Raw genomic sequence first — 17,851 nt, forward strand, 5'->3', positions numbered from 1 at the left:
TAAAACTACCTTAAATAACCAACAGCTAAAGAGGGGATTTAACACTTCACTTTAACATCTCTTGCACACTTATTGCTAGTGTGCCATTGGTCACGCTACCATGTGCCACCAGGATCGCCTGCCCCTGGTGTAGCCTAATGTGTTTGTGCTATCTATGCAGAAATACCGGTTTTAAACAGAATGAACAGACAGAACAGTCCAGCCCCCACGACCCGCGCTTCACCGGTCATCTATTGTTTGACAGCGTTCAGAGTTCCACGCTCAGTAACGGTCTTTGGGTCTTTTTCAGACATGAGAACTTGGACTTTTCTGTATGTTTATGCTTCGATGTAAAATGTCACGGTATTTCCAATCAGCAGCTTCAATACTCGCTTCCAGACTGTGTTGTATGTGGGCTGAGCAGCAAGATTCTGTCTTAAAGCCCCCCCCCACCCCCCTACAAGAAGGCCACTTCCCAGGTGATAAATCACAGATGACAGAGGGCATTACACGCACAAACGGACTGCCGCCGCCGCACCTTTAGAACAATTAATTAGCTGGCTGACACTCATTCATCACTGCGGCAATAAGGTGAAAAAGTCAAGAGTTTATTAAAGCTCCGCTTAATTTCCAAGAGCTGTAGGCCAGAGGCTGAGACACTTCACATACACAACAGCAGCAACATTCACATTCTTACTTCATACAGTATCACAATACAGCACACAATTAATCAGAGATATTCCCCTAAAAGCTTGGGTGTAAACAAATGTGAACGAATGTCCGGCGATCAAAAGAAAACACGGCAGTCGCTTCAAGACTACGTCACAAATCAAGAGTTCACGCTTCACAACACAAGCTTATGTCATATAATCAAGTATGTAGGCACAAAAATGTAGGAGTGGCCTCTTCAATAAATACTGTACACATCGTCACACTTACGTAGCAACCTGGCATTCAAATTCAACAAGACCACATCACTTATTGTACATGTTTTCAAATTACTGTATAGATCTGGATAAATAGATACAGCCATGCATTGTAGAACTGACTTTGAGACCGACTGAGGGACGAGTGATGGGAAAGGACCGGTCAGGAGACAGCAAGTCGTTCTGCACCGAGGTCTCGTCTCTAAAGACGGACCCAGAGTGTGGATTTTGGGGGTCTGGACGAACTCCGGAGAAGCAAACCGCAGTAAAACTGCACGGGGTTGACTGCTCCCAAAAGCATGCATATAGGGCCCTGAGCGGGCAGCAGAGTGACATGTGAGGGCAGAGTGTGACACTTGTCATGGGCCCTGACAGAGCAGCAAGCAGCTGCTGTTTTGACGGCATGGACTAAGGGCCGCCAGGGACACGGACACAAAGCTGGGCTTCTTTCTGAGGACGTGGCAGTTCAAGATACGGAGACAGAGGAAGACCTAAATGCCTAAAGACAATAAAGACATTTGGACTAATATCGAGGTGCTATTACCACTAACTAAACTAGTTTGTTTCAACTACAGATGCTATATAGTAGCATTCATTAACCAGAAACAGTTGGCTTTTCTATTCACAACACTGACTCGTCTTAATACTTCGGGTCCTCTATGTACATAGAAAACACAACACAACATTCAAGTCTGGAAGAGCCTGGGTTCTGGGAGATGACTTCAATCAATAATACTGATCGGTACTGATGAGAAGTGGTGCCGAGTGGTCAAAAGGGTAGAGACCTGAAATAAGTCTCTCACACACACACACACACACACACACACACACACACACACACACACACACACACACACACACACACACACACACACACACACACACACACACACACACACACACACACACACACACACACACACACACACACACACACACACACACACACACACACACACGTTGGATGCAGGTGAGCACCTAGAGGCAAAGAGAGGAATTATTTGCGACAGCCAGAAGTCAGAAGTGCAGCAGCTTTTACAGCTCTTTGATCTTTCGCACTGCGAGCAACAATGGCCAACAAGCCAAGAGTCCTCCACTCATGTCGCCTGGGAGGGAAGCTCAGCCGCTCTGTGAGCATTCAAGAAGCGCGACCAACTTATTGCTCTCTACCTCCAGATTTGAAACACAATCTTTAAGATCTCATGAAATTAGCTTTTTTTTTTTAGAAAGTCGCTTCTTTGTGGAAAAGTGGTCTCCGTGGTTCATTAGTGGGTCTACTGTAAAAAAACGAAGAATCCTGCCTTTCAGCCCGTCTTACACTCTTAGAAATAAAGACGCTAGCTAGAACTATATCGGGTTTGTTGGCTTGTCCCAAAAGAAAAAAAACAAACATGTTTTTTGTCATGAAGGTAGTAGCTTTCACAAACCCCTCTATGGAGTAATGGCTCCACCCAGAACCTTTCCACCTTCCAAGGGTGCTAACAAGAACCGACCAAGAGGGTTCTCCATGAAGCACTTCTATATTCCAAGGGTTTCACATAGATCCCACCCAGGGTACTTCATGAGAATCCTAAAGAGCAGGTGGACTGTCGTGGTGCAGAGCTACGATGGTTCACAATCACAGCACTTTAGGCTGTGTGGTAGGAATACTCTTTAAACACCCATGATTTCAATAATCCTTGAGGAATTATGTATTTACAAAAAGTAATAGTACCTTTAGTCTTGCAAAGAACCCATGAAAAACACTTATCAAAAAAAAAAAGGTTCTTCAGAAGCAAATGGTTCTGGGTAGAACCTCAGCCCTTCAGGAAGAACCCTTTTGGAACCATTATTTCTAAGAGTGTATCTCTTCATAGTTGACATATCCCTCAGTGTCCGACGTCTTATTTCTGGAGGAAATGCATCACATTAAGGAAGTAATTAAGTAAAGATACCAATGACTCAATGTCTTACAAATTAAATTCGGAGCAGTCCGACCATCAGTTGGCTCCAAGCCAAACTATTCAGTAATTATTTTTTTACTTATCTTTGTTTAATGCTACCTAACTAGCACAAGAGAGGTGTTGTGGTTATTTGCCAGAATGGTTTAATACATGAATTGTATAAAAAACATAACTTTTTCTTAACTTGGTCAAAACTTGGTAGATGCAGAAAATTGCATAGATGCAACTTGAGCCACAAAACGGTCACAAAAAGAATCAAGTTACTCGTAGTTTGTAAAAGCAGTTAAGAGTCCAACATTAACCAAACATGACGGACTCCGTGTTTTGGATTCAGACAGTCCCGCTCAATTTCCGTTGGACAGTTCTTGGTCCAGTTTGGATCAGAGGTGGCTGCGGGGCGATGCGACGGTCTCAATCTTCAGTCTGACTCGAGCGCCATTCTTCAAACGCTTCAATTTGCCTCTCTCTGTCTCTAAGCCAACGGTCGTCGGTCCCGAGTTTTTATGGGAGGTGAGCTGGCTGCCCCGGCTCTCACAACCTGTGCAATGCAAAGATAGAAAGAGTCAGGGCAGCACACCTCACACCCCGACCCGCAACACGTACAACTTGATTCATCTATCGCCATGACACCGCTCTCGCCGCGGACATCGTGCATTTTTCAGTACAACATGGCACTACATGGATTGTGCGGACTTTACTCTACATCGGCTTTTTCTTGTTGGGTTGGGTCTACACATGCTGTTTTATGAGGAACAAATTCTTGAATAAAAGCCAGTTTTTAAGAAATGGCTCTAGATAATGAGCATGCATGGACAAATAAAGGCGGGTTTCTGACAAATGCTGGTAAAATACTGTGGGTATGGTGGGTGGTGAAATGACCTCTTGGTTATGACGATTATGTTTTGCGATCTGACAGTTTAAGTGCTAATTTGCATACATTTCCAGAACATAAATATCAACATTGGATGAAGCCAGGTTCAACATGCTCGTTTCATTTTGTTGGAATGTTAGAATCAAGGTTTTTACAGAGGGACTTTTGAATATCTCTTTGCATCACTGTTTAGAAGTTGTTGTATGAATCAGATTATGAATGATATCTGAACAAACCCCTCAGTAGAAACCTTCAGAATATAGATAGAACTGATACTGGAACGCTCACTGTGTGGACGTGCTACTGAAGTGGAGATGTCTGGTCTATGTATTAAAATTACATGAAGACAGTGAGATAGAATAGGGCAAAATCTAACTAGTAGATATCTCCATGAAATATTTACATTAGGGCAATTATTTTTTTGTATAACACAAATTAGGCATGATCTAATGGTAACGTTTGGTGAATTGAATGGAGAAATGTACGCACACAAATAGACAAAAGTAGTAAAATAAACACCTAAATGTGTATTTTGGAGGTTTTCTTTCCACTAATCTGAAAAACAGAACCCAACAGAACACAATACCTCTGCCTGGGTTTCTTTCCTTAAATGGTATCGAGCACCGAAATCATTATTTTCATCAATTGGTTATTTGTTTGGATTACAAAATGTCAGTAAACAGTAAAGAACATTTCTCCAGAGCCAAAAGTAACGTCTTCACAACATGTTTGTCATTTTGCTCAAAAGAGTGGCTCGTCATTTTCTTGTGATTGACTAATCACTTAGACTCTAGAGGGATTACGTCCTTTGAGAGGCTGACACTGACCAAAGTTTAACGGCGAGTACAAAGTGCAGTGGAAGTGGTTGTGAAGAAGCAGCGTGTGACCGGAGTGTCTCTATAAAACAATAAGACGAGCGCGAGAGCGGAGCGGCGGGCGTGGCTGTGGCTCGGTCGATGCCGTGATGGGATTAGTGCTGCAGAGTTCATGAAGACAACAGGTGAACATGGAGGACGTGTTTCGTTTCTATTAAACAGAAATGAAATGAAAAGCAGGAAGAGATCACAATTGAAGAAGATGAATCAAAATGAGAAAAAAAAAAATGCCTGTTTAACACAAGCCGGATTCAAATAAAAGCTTCCTACGAGTTATGTTTTAACAGAACAATTCAACAGTCATAAACTAATTATTATATACTACCACAGTGATGAAATACATGTCATGTGAAGACATTCATCACATGACAACGTTCTGACAAGGTGTCTGCTCTGGTCTAGTTTTTTTTTTTTTTTTTTTAATATGCATTCTCACAGAATTCCAATGTCAAAGGAAAAAAAAAAAAACCTGCTTATTAGATGCCTGACACCTGAAATCCCAAGAAAGGAGCAGAATAAATTGTGCTATTCATTACGCCTTAATGAACTGTGCAAATGTATGTGGCAGGTCAATACAGGGGGCCTATGGATGAGATACCCTCAGCCCCCTCACTCTGCAGAGCCCAGGCGGCCACAGCCTAATGAAGACTGAACTTTAATCATCAGGAGGATATGGCTGCCTCACGAGACCCCCCCCCCTCACACAGAGCGTGTCTGATAACCCCCCCCCCCCCCGCTTCCTCTCTGATCTACTCTCTCTCTCTCACCTCACGAGGTTTTCGTTGTCGCCCGGTCCTCTGCAGGTTGTGCACTCGGTCCTCGTGTCGTCAGCTTTGGGTTTTTTCTGCATTGCAGATTGGCGTTGTCGCCGTTCCCGTGGTAGTGGTTCCTATGGAAACACGGCTTATTAGAATCCAGGGCTGTTTGGGCACTTGTTGGTGGTCGGGATGTAAAAAAAAAAAAAAAAAAGGAATGTGGAGAGAAAACGTCAGAGCATCATTTGAGAAAGATGAGAAGAGCGACATCAATCATGTCTCTGGGCTAAGTACAGCACCGGAGTAGCCTAGCTTAGCATTAAGACTGGGAGCAGCTTGCATGGTTCTGTGCACTATTCTAAAAATACAGCAACACCTCTAAAGGTCAGCAATCAACGCCTTGTATGTCGTGTGTTTAAGCTCGACACGAGCAGAACTGTAAACACATCCGCTTGAGGTTTGAGCAGGAGGTAGGTTGGGCCGGTGTAAACATTCAGCCAATCACTGGCTGATCTATGCTACTTTTTAAATTTGCCAGAACGTGTGTCATAATGACAAATGCCAGTTCAAAATCAAACCGGTTTAAGGAAAATCGACCCAACTCTAGTTGGATCTATTTCCTGACGAATGACAGTGTATCCATCCACCCAGTTCTTCTCTGGCTACAGCATATGTTGCCCAGATGCGGTCGAGGAGCACAGGGTTTGGCTTCGGTCTCTGTTGCGGACAAGTTGGTACCAAACCTGGCAACTTCACTGTGGCGACAATACACTTCCCCTTAAACCCCAGACTGTCAGTCTAGTCCAGTGTGAGCTAACATGAACACCTCCTGGATCCAACGCAAAAACATCTGTCCCTCTGGTAAATCACAAAATGTTACAAAATGTTCAACTATTTCTTCCCATAGTGGCCTCACAGCAGTGACACAGTGAGTTAACGCTTCAATTAAAGTATCTGAATTATTGATCAAGTTAATATACCAAACATTTGCTTTGTTAAGTGTCTTTCCCCGTGAATCTAACAGTAGCTGTTGGTTGTAAAGAGGAAGCACTTTTAAAAGTGTTGGTATTTCCTATTAAATGTGACTTTTGTTACATGATAAATAAATGAATCAGAAGTAAAAGACTGTTCTTCTGACTGATTGAAATAGTCTGAAATCCATTTATTGCCATGAAGTTGTAAAATACATGTATCACTTATCACCGGCAATATAAATAATGGTTAATTAGAGTCAGAAATCCATGAACTGATCTCGTATTTTAATAAAATTGTCAATAATTAGACGTCACACTTTGATCCTAACGACTCAAATACACCCGGTTACTAAAGTCAAAGTGACGGTAAAGAGCAGAGCTGAAGTGGTTCATGAAGAACTTGAATACGTGGTGAGCACAAACCTCGAGTTTATCTTCTCTGTCTTCACCGATGGGAACCCTCTTCCTCTTCTGCCCTCTGGTTCTCTGCAAAACACAAACACTCAACTCAAAGACTCAACACACAACGACGCTTAAAGTGACATTTACTTCTCTCCATTTTCACATCTGACGACGAAAAGTCCAGATGAAATGTAAAACGCTATTTTAGAACGTATTCCTGGTCATATTGTTCTCATAGTCAGCTAAAAAAAATGTTAAAATCCAATCGTGTGTGTGTGTGTGTGTGTGTGTGTGTGTGTGTGTGGTGTGGACCTTTGTATTAGTCCAATCAAAAGCAAAGGGTTGGATTTAAATCCCTTAAATATTCATTTTCACTTGGGGAATACGTCACAGTACAGAAGCTAAAGACGCTCAAACTTCCGCTTCACTGGGACTTTGAAAGCCGCTCTTTAGTAATGAATACCCAAACCTACGTCTTTGTAGAGTGGCGCTCATTCCAACAGATGAATAGAACAGCTGAATGGAACCCAGCCCTCTCTACGCCCAAAGCACCGATCTCTTCATTCCAACACATGAAGCCCGACTCGCAGCAATACGTACCAACCTCTTCCACAGCTAGTCGTGCTGTGGCGCTAAATATGACTGCCGGGCACGCCGATCACATTCAGACTGCGGAAGCTAAACGGACGCAGCAACACTGCCGTCTCCTACACGGGTCTGAAGTGTGTTCTGTCCCTCGCAGGAGACTGAACGGAGCATGAAAGGAAATACAAATAGATAAATCAAACATCCCCTTCTTGTTTGCTAGCAAGTGAGCGTCGGGAGCTGCTGGGGAGGGTTTAAAAAGGGGAAGAAAAATCGACAACATATTTAAACAGATTGTGAAAACAATCCCATCTGTCGCCTTTGGCTCGCCACCGCTCGCCAGATGGGCCACTTATCGTTAAGAATGCTAACTGCACGAACGCTGCCAATTGGCTCCTGCGGACCTTCGCCATTTCTCCTGCTACCGCACCACCAAACAAAAGATTATTTAGTTATTTCTGCATTAAAAGGAGTGCCTGTAATGTAATTTATGAGGCCGGGGAGAGCAAGGTGCAGTTCAGCAGCTGGTTCAGCAGTTCAAAAAAAAAAAAGAAAGAAAAGAAAATAGAACGCTCAGCCACACAGCACGGCTAATCTCAGGCTCTGCTCAGGTGAGGAAATTAAAACTGCAGGCAGTTTATAAGTCCCAGGCAAAATCAATCTTTTAATTAAGTACATCAGTGCGTCTTTAACAAGCATGAATCATTTCACACAGGATTAGAGAAATTAACAGAGCATAGGCAGTGGTAGTTACTAGATATATTAACTTAATTCTTATAATTTACAACTGATTAATGGCATATGTTCATATTGGAGGTTTTAATGTTAGCACTGCGGCAGCAGTAAATCATGTCCTATTAGGAGGAGCATTTTATTGCCACCTCCAGTTAGCCTCTGGAACCCTGAATTAGCATTAGGTCACATGAACGCGGAGCACTTCTCCACGCAGTCAGTTTTTAAGAACATGTAATTACAGTGGAAGGGTTGTTTGACAGAATGAAAAGTCCCGACACCTTGATTTTAATCAGCGCAGCAAATATATATATATATATATATATATATATAAAAAAAAAAAAAAAAAAACTGCGCCCCACAAATAACCCATAATGCAATACTCTCTGCAGGAGCTGGTGTTTCACCGGCGCTCTCTCTGATGTTGCGGACACGCAACTGTCTAGTGCTTGAATAGAAGAAGACCTCATCTTCTTCAAACGTGTTTCCGTTTGGGGAACAGCGCCCACTGTGGTAGTATTACTTTACATTTTACTTTTTAAAGTAAAGTATACAACGGACAACGGGATGTTCTTTGCATCCTTGACTGAGACAAACTCAGAATAAGGACAATACCTCCACAGCTGAAAGGTTGCCTCTCCTCTCCGTAGGGAACAGTCACATGCAGGCGAGAGAGAGAGAGTCTTCACATGCCGCCATGTACCGTCATCCTGATGTTAGCCCACCTGGCACAGACAGCTAACTTCTGGTTGCACAGTAAGGCAACATGACTTGGGTTATTTAACTGTAAATATGAAATAGCCATCGCTCACACTACTTGTTACTGGGTAACACTGGTCTGCACACAAGGTCGGTGTTAACACAACCTTCGGGCGTCTTTACTGCGTTGTTCGAACCTTAGAGACAGCGTTACGAGGCGTGCTTTGCTGTTCTAAGTTCTTTCATTTTCAGAGTGGTCAACTTGTGCTTCGACTGACTATCTCTCAAAAACACCTTCGCTTAATTAGAGCGTCGGGGGCGGGGGACTGGAAGCTGCTGACAGGGAGAAATGCTCAGTCTTAAAACTGGATCCGCGAGTCGGACAAAACCCTGGCTGCGTTTCTTTTACAGCGAAGAACAAATGTGTGCTAATGACTCGTCGTCGCGTGAAGCTCAATCTGGATAGAGGAGTGTTCGAGGCGGTCTGTGTTTAGCAGAGCTGTGTCGAATCACGGAGTATTCATTTTACAGCTGCGACATTACATACGTGCTGAATAAAATGTAGCTCACAGGTTGACTTTAAAGGTTTTACTACAGGGCCATGAATAACGGCCACAAGACCCTCGGCTTCATCGAGGTGGCGCCGGGCCACGTTCGCCCTTTTTGGCCAATAGTGAATGTATGCGCACGCGCACGCGCACACGCACGCACACACACACACGCACACACACACACACACACAGCAGCCTCGGAGGCCAGCGGGAGGTTGATTAGCCAGTCCTGATATATAGAAACGTGGCTTTAGAGAAGTGCCAGTGCTCGGGCGCCCTGGTAAAAGCATTAAAAATGCAAAGCGGGGCCCTTTTAGCGTCTGCCATTGCGCGCCTTGCATTTGAAGATAAATGCTGCACTGAAGTGCCTCGCCCGAGTGGCCGTGGCTGCGAGGGAAAAGAAAAAAAAAAAAAGAGAAAGCTGCTTAATCCCCGAGAGCTCCAGCAGGGTCCTTCGGCACATGTCTGGGCCCGGGGTTTCCAAACCTGAACAGAGGAACACATTAACCCAGACTGCCACTGTGCTCCAACACACTCCGCTGTTTTCCCCTCTAAGTCAGACAGAGTGCAGCGAGTGGAGGAGTGGCTGAGGCGCCTCCTTTGTTCCTTCCTCTATTTGTAACAGAGACTGACGTCGGGGAGCGGCTTTTAGGTGGAATCGACTCCGCTGTGAGCGACCGCGGTCACAAGAGGAAAGTTCCCTCAAGTCCCAAGTGAGAGGCACTGGGTCACACATTGACAGTGGAAAAACACAAAGGGAAGGGAAAGACAACCCCCCCCCCCCCACACAACCACCGAGCTGTCAGATATCAATCTGGAGTGTTTCTTGAGGGAGCGGGGAAGCTGCTCTGTATCGCAGGATCAGAGAGCATGGTCGGTATAGATAAGTGGGATCCAGTGAGGGACGGAGGGAGGCTCCTGTTCCTCTCACTGCTGACATAAAATGTTACACCACAAGCTGACACAGTCCACGAACCGTCGCTCTTTTTATGGCCAGAAGAAAAAAGCCGTCGTGGAAAAACGGCTAGAAGGCGACATGAAACAAGTGTGCTTATCATTTGAACATTAATCGTGGGTGTTACTAGAATAATAGCTATTATTTATCAGCTGCCTCATCATCATCGTGTTTTATGAAGACTTCATTTTGGGGTTTGCTCAAATCTTGAAGGCATGTTGGGGAAAAAAGAAATAGAAAATCATCAAGAGGGGCGATGGTGTGTAATTCCTGGCCACTTGCTCCCAACAAATAGGGGCAGCAATGCACTCAGCCGGTCAATGGCAGCATCAAACAGGCAATGAGGAAGTGAGAGTCGCTGCAACCAAAAAGGGGTCCTTGAGCACGCAGCCGTAACCGGCCCACCCCAAAATATTAAGCAGTTTGCTGCAGAAGAACCCGAGATTAGCCGCGGACAGACGTCGAGGTGCACGCTCACGCATGATCCTACTGGCGGAGATAAAAAAAAAATAAATAAAAAAAACGAGCATCCATGCAGCTTTATAACAATGTATTAGATGTAGAAATCTACATATTTTGAGATATTCATGTGAGCTTGAATTGTAAGTCATTTACTCTTCATAGATCAGAGCCTCCCAGAGGGAGTTGCGGTTATTCAGGCTCATGTTTTGGCACAGAGCTGACCAACTGGATTCATTTCCAATAAGTAATCAGTACGCCTATCATATTCAATGAGGCGAGTTACAGTTCATTTATAGAGAAGGCCGCTTAACACATTTGGTATTTGTTTACTAGCGGATCTTGCCCACTCCGATGCGGCGTCATGCGGCAGTCCATGAGGGTGCTCTGTCCGCTCACTGTGAGCTCTATACACACAGCAGCCATTCTTTGCAATTCACTGCGCCTCTCGCTCTCCGCTGCCTGTACAAGAGTCTGTCGCTGAACTGGTGCGCGAGGACTTGCGTCGTGCTGACGGCAGTTAATATCAGTGTGTGTGTGTGTGTGTGTGTGTGTGTGTGTGTGTGTGTGTGTGTGTGTGTGTGTGTGAGAGAAACAGTTGCTCGTGAGCATGTTTCACAGCGCTGGAGACGTTCGACATAAATCTGACGACTCAACCTGTCCTTAAAAGCCGTATGAAGTCTGGACTGACATTTAACTGGATCTGTGCTCCATCTTGCAGAGATTTGATCCCAATGACTGCTGAGTGTCTTTTCATAAAACACTCCACATCACTTTGTACAGAGGATGTAGACATCAGTGCTGTAATCTTGTGGAGGCTTGTTGAGATTCAGCTGATTCTGCGTCCTCGTATTTCTTTTTTTCTATACTTTTAAAACCAAGAGGCCGTCTAGAAGCAAAGCACATTTTAAAAAGAGAACATTTAAAGTGCTTCATTCATGGAAATCTGTGAGGATTTCTGGAACGTGTGACAGCACAGAATTATTTTAAACATTTGTTTCAATTATTTTCCCACCAGGCTCTTGCCTTCCTGCTCTTGTAATCAAATGAAGTGCTAAAACATTTTTTTTTTTTGTCAGTTTGGGTGGATTCATCCTGCCTCGGTTCAAACGAGAACAAATCCACATCTGTTTCCACTGACGTTGCATTGTGGAACAAAAGTTACAGATGTTTATCCTCTGCTCATGGGAACATCACTATCACCGTGTGCGACTTTCTGATAACATTAAGGACCGCGTGAGGCAAACCAGAGCTCGAGCTCATTATTTGTAATCGATCGTAATCGATCAATCGGCCGCCCTCTTAATTACTACCGATCACATTTCAAATTCCCGGCGTGTCGATACACACCGTGCCGCTCACTTGATGTTTCTTGGGCTCTGGCGACATCTCCTGAGGGATGAACTTGATCGGGCCTTTGATCTGCCTCCTGGACCTCTTGGTGCCGTCTGGTAGCGTCTCCATGGCGATGTCGGCCTCGTCGCTGCTGGCCTGGTCACACTCGGAGCATTGCCTGAGGAGAAGGAAGAGAACTCCTCTCAATGAGCTTGTATCGATTCGTGTCATCACACACCCAAAGTCTTTACTGTAAAACACAAACAAACGGCTTCTTCTCATCAAGAGAGGAAAATAAAAATAGAATGTCATAATGGTATCTAGTGGAACTTGTCCAACGAGTTGAACCAGGAAGTCAAGTTCAAGTTAGTAACGTTTTAAATATCCATATTAATGTTCCGTTTCGCCTCCGATTAGAGGCCCGTCAGACGGCGGACACTGAGCCTGTGTCATTCAAAGTAAGCAGCCTGAAGTAGCGTGTGAGTGGAGCGGATTGCTATCGGTGTGTTTTAGTGCTGACGATGGATCACACATGGCCGTTTCTGAGAAGTACCACGCTCAGTATTTCACCCACAAAGCTGAGAGACACGGAGGGAAACGTCCTCAGCTGCAGGACCTGGTGCGGCTCACACACACACACACACACACACACACACACACACACACACACACACACACACACACACACACACACACACACACACCTTATCAGATGTCCTTGCCAACACACAACCCCACGAGATAATACTGATATTTACTGCACCCAGTCAGCGTTAGGAATGAACGTCCCAAAAACAAGCCGCCTCCTGTTTGTTGTACAGAAGAGCACAGTAGCCTCTGTGGCGTTTCCAACGCTCACCACCGTGTAATTAGTTATGACTGCATCCACACACTCATATTATTAAAAAGCTTTCTTATTTTCAGTCAAATGAATGCTAAATCAATTAGTCCAGTCACAGACGGATTGTGTTAGACAAACACAAACACCTCCTGCGTTGTAACACCAGCTGCATCGCCTCATTTGGTCGATTCAGCAGAGAGAGTGTCTCTTCCTCACCGACAGAGGAAGAAGTACTTCACTAGCAGCAGAAGATCTCAGAGCTATCTAACGTGGGGGAGAAAGAGATGCTCTAAATCTCCCGTCTAGATAAGGAAGTGCAGTAGCTGAGAGAGGAGCCTGTGACATTTCCACCATCTCAGCATCCGTCATCTGATAATCCCGCCTGGCCTCAAATGTCACCACTAAGAGGAGCGAACGTCCTCTGTTGACAATTAAGATGTGAAGCGCTCCCCTGCTCATATTCACACAATGACCATGCTTCATGATGTTAGGCTTATCAAAAGTATAGATGTTTCTTGAAATAATAATAATACAATATCCTAATACCCTGCTGGTACAATGCAGTGAAGTAGATCAATGTGCGGCTGTGAAATGATACTTGATGTCGGCCCATTAGTAACGCATTCATTAGGTTGAATATTAATGTAAGGCCTATTAAAGGATGGTTAGGTCAAACAAGATGACCAACCGGAAAACCTGTCTCAGAATTCTGAAGTAATAATGTGGTTCATTCAGAACAACAGGCCAACTACGAAGTCCTTATGATGTGCCCGACTATTTACCCAGAGCTGTGTTTTTAATGCAAACAACAACTAAAGACGAAAGTAACAAAGTAAAAGAATAACATTTAGATATACCGTGACGGCAGTATGGTTGAAATTACTATTTGGGATTGTGGTGAAAGAAGTTAGTCTGGAGTTTTGTCAATATACGGTTCAGAGCAAAAAAAATCGGAATTGGCAAAATTCTTAATTGGCATTTAAAAAAATCACAAATCATAATTGGTCGAGAAAATCGCCATTGGTGCATCTCTAGATTAGACCTGTGTGTTTTTGTATGACGTGGCCTAAGTGTGAAGTCGCACCTTAAATCACATAATTCATAATCACAAAGATAATATTCCCTATGATTGTACTTGAATGTACTGCGAGTGTTTCTACTGCAGCGGCACATGTACAGTGGAAGCTCTGCAGCCAGCAGACTGACGGAGCAGCGCCTCCTCCCGAGGAACCTTGAACTGTGTAACCTTCACTAAAGGCTCTCCATCAACCTGGGTGTGTTGCCTGGTTCCTCAAGCTTACAGTGATCCAAACGATACCCCGTGCACGGCCCCCTAACCCCCTCAGGTCTCTCACCAGTAGCTGTTCTTGGTCTTCTTGGGCATGCGTGTGAGTGGTGGCTCCAGGCAGCCCAGGTGGTAGTAGAGCTTGCAGGTGTCACACAGCACCAGCAGATGCTGGTCCTGGTTCTTCTTACAGATGCCACAACTGTAAGAAACGATGTGTGGGGAAAGGCTGGTTACTGGTTGTCTAGCAGGAAAAGTAGTGTTTGAGAAACTGTGTGACTGAGCAGCCTCATAGATTTAAAAAGGTATTTATACATCGATAAGATGTTTAAGCACCCTGGTTTCCCTATGTTTACTTCATCATTTAACCTTCATCTTTCGTCCTTGCTATGCGCTGCCTAGCGTCTCTCAGGACAATGTGTTCACCTGTAGAGGATTGCTGGCAGGCTGGATGATTTCCCCGGGGATCCTCCCTCCTTCTTGCTGGGCTTCCTCTCTTTTGGGGCTTTCAGAACAGCTGGGGTGTTCAGTTTCTGCCAAAAAAAAAAAAAAAAAGATGCACAAGTGTTTTCACGTTACAGCTATGAGCAGCAACATGTTCTTCCCCCAAAACAGTGACCTTGTCCCTAGCTTTACCCGTACCCTTTCCTCTGGGTAACAGCACACGCTGTTCACACGCAGACTGATACTTTCAAACGTATGCACGCCTGGAAGTCCCTCCTCGTGTGCAACGCTTACATCACCCCTGTGAACTTGGCATAAGGAGCAGCCACAGATACTGAGTGGTGGAAGAGTTATTCTCATCATTTACTTAAAGGCACATGCAGTCACTGTACACCATGACAAGAACTCTGTAGCAAACCTGAGGTTGAGATTTAATCAATTCATGTTTTCCTTATTTTTCCAAAACTGGATGGCTTCCTAAATTTAATGTTAAATTCTGTCACTTTTTTGGCGGAAGCCGAGTGCCATCATTCTCTTTATAGAAAATGACAGGTTTATGGTTGTTGATGATGAGAAAACTGTTCATCATCTAATGTTTAGATTATACCATTCCACTTAAAATGAAAAGTTAAATTGTAGGCTGGTCACAGTTGACAAGTGACATTTTATCGATCACCTGCTCTGTGTTGGCTGAGAGTTTAGTCTGTACAAATAAAGTGTGAGCCAAAGCAGAGCTGTGAAAGTTCTCCTCGCAGCAGAGTTGTGAGGAGAGCGAGGAGGAACCTCCTGTATGAGGCAGGTGAGCAGCAGCAGCAGACAGCCGGTTTATTCTCCCTGTATCTCAGGTGCATTGCTGCCACGCAGGTTAATTAGAAAACTTATCTCGTAGGGACCGAGTTTGTCACTAAACAGACAAGGTTTCCCCCCGAGGAAGCTCTAATCTGGGCGCGCTCGCTCTGCCTGCAGCGCCGAGGGAGCTTCCCCGCAGGGAGGCCTGATATATGGGGGGGGGGGGGGGGGGGGGGGGGGGGGCAGGGTGACCAAAGCACAAGGGGCTGCCGGGGCTATCTCCTCAACCCGGACTGCAGTTTGTCCGCGTCCGACCACGAGGCGGTGTCTCTGCTGCTGATATGGAGCAGATTCAACATTGTTAACACGCTTTATCAGACAGATGAAGACGTTTAAAAAAGGTCCAGATTATAAACCCGCGAGAGGAAACAGTCAGGCACACAGACGGGCTTCAGGCCGTCTGGCTTCCTGTCCTCAGGAAAGACTGAAAACATTACAGAGCAGGAGCAAACTGGAACGCTCTCTGTTGCTGAGCACATTCCAGATTCAAGACAGTGGAATCATGATCATCACGCTGTGGCACAAAACAGCAGTCGGTCAAACTTTTTTTTTTCTTTGCCCCACAATGACCCAAACATACATGCCAGTGATTCCATTAAGTGCATATCACTCCAGTGATGACATTCATCCACATCACGAACATGTCGACTTTCAAGTCAAGTACTTAAATTCATCTGTTACAGCAATCATTTTGAATTTGGGGTTGATATTATTGATCGATTGGCTATTGATCTAGGGTTTATTGTCATTCTTTAGTTTTTCAGAAAATATTAATCAGATTTTTATATTAATTTTAGGTACATTCATTGTGATATTATTCTGGAATTTTAAAAACAATGTATAGAATAATCGATCAATTAGTCGTTAGATTAAGCAAAAAAAAGATCTTTATATCAATTGATTTAAAAAATGATATCTATGTATATGTTTGTTAAATTTGATTTTACAAAGTTAGGAGAGCAGTGTTTAGGTCAAGCCTGATGTTGCCCAACACATTACAGATTGATCCCAGTCTCTTCCACACAGTGAGGCGTACAGCTTATTCATTAAACACAGGTGAACCAAAAGCCCAGGTATTGGAATACCTGCATTCCTGATTAGAACATCCTTCACAACAATGGCAGCCACTCTCAAGAATGTCAAACTTACTCTCAGCGAGCAACAGCCAGCTGATATCAACTCAATTCCTCAATCATGATGTTTGTGCTCAGTAAACCCCATTTGTTCAGCCTCCACCTTTGCCCGAGATACGTTTAACTACCAGTAAAGAAAGTCCGTCTACAGTGTTGCTGTTAAAGCTGGACGACACGGAGAAAATCGAATATCTAAACATTTTCCAGCAAATAACTCAATATCAATATCGGGACTGTATTGTCAGGTGAGATCGTTGATAAATAATCATCGGTAATGTGGATATAATGACTTAGTGAGCAAAGGCAAATAATGGTGAGTTCAGAAAATCAGATCACTTTACTTTAACACAGCCTTTAAAACCAGGACAGCACTTATGCCATATTATAATATTACCATATCCAAGATCTAAGAGGACATCTAGTCTCATACCATCATATTGACATATTTCTCCAACTAACATCAGCCTTTGTTGTTATTTTCAGCTTCTCAAACTACGAGAGTTTGCTGCGAGCCTAGTTTAGATTATTTTAATGATCCACTATATTTCTGGTTAGTTATAATGAATGCATAATCTTTTGCTAACACTCAGTTTCAACTTCATTCAGATACTGGTATCTATTTTCGTCAGCTTTATAAAATTAATTTAATTTCATGCAATGCTGTGCTTGTGACTTTTGTGTAATTCTTGTTCATATTGTTTCATGAATCGCATTTCATTCCGCACACTAGAATATATTGTTCTAGTTTGGAGATAATAACTGTTCTGGTACATCATGCTGTGTTTGCATCAGGAGTTTCTTTTCTACAGCGTCAGTGAACCTGAAAATGAACTTCTTTCATTCTCTCTCTTTATTTGGCCTTTTTTGGTCTCAAGCTTATAGCAGAGAGCGCTACCTAAACTAATAGACACTTCAGCTCTCGTGACACTGGTGCACAATGATTTATTGAGAATTGTTTTAGTACAGCTATGCACTCCAAGACCAAGGCCTCCAAAGGTTCAATGCTGGTAAAAAATAGTGGTAGTGGGCACTACAGGAGGAAGTGTTGGCCTGCACAAGCACACAAATCCACGATTTTAGCCTGAGTCAGTGACAGTCTGGGCCTCTTGGTCGCCCTCAGTGCCCTGAGGAACCAGCATCCAGTTTCAGTCCGGAAGGCAGACACACTCCCCACATTTAAGAGTAGATTTTAGACTTTCTATATTTGATAACTCTTATAGTTAGGGCTGGCTCGGGTCTATAGTTAGGGCTGGCTCGG

General features: G+C 44.0%; 1 protein-coding gene across 3 annotated transcripts in view; it reads right to left on the reverse strand.

Moving 5' to 3' along the window:
- Positions 1–17,851, reverse strand: part of phf14 (PHD finger protein 14) — an 84,219-nt gene that overhangs the window by 38,091 nt on the left and 28,277 nt on the right. Inside the window, exons 12-17 of one of the 3 annotated variants that reach the window (XM_068710756.1) lie at positions 14,594–14,700; positions 14,238–14,369; positions 12,057–12,219; positions 6,747–6,809; positions 5,362–5,483; positions 579–3,386 (exon numbers count right to left, since the gene is read on the reverse strand). In XM_068710756.1, the coding sequence (XP_068566857.1) occupies positions 3,380–3,386; positions 5,362–5,483; positions 6,747–6,809; positions 12,057–12,219; positions 14,238–14,369; positions 14,594–14,700 (594 nt within the window). In that variant the 3' untranslated portion in view covers positions 579–3,379. Of the gene's footprint in view, positions 1–578; positions 3,387–5,361; positions 5,484–6,746; positions 6,810–12,056; positions 12,220–14,237; positions 14,370–14,593; positions 14,701–17,851 lie in introns of those variants that run through there. The other 2 variants (XM_068710755.1, XM_068710754.1) reach the window with 2 other exon arrangements.

The sequence above is a fragment of the Cebidichthys violaceus genome, unplaced genomic scaffold (genome assembly GCF_023349555.1).
Source record: "Cebidichthys violaceus isolate CVI_PGR_0920_01 unplaced genomic scaffold, fCebVio1.0.p SCAF_16, whole genome shotgun sequence".
In the NCBI taxonomy this organism is placed as follows: Eukaryota; Metazoa; Chordata; class Actinopteri; order Perciformes; family Stichaeidae; genus Cebidichthys; species Cebidichthys violaceus.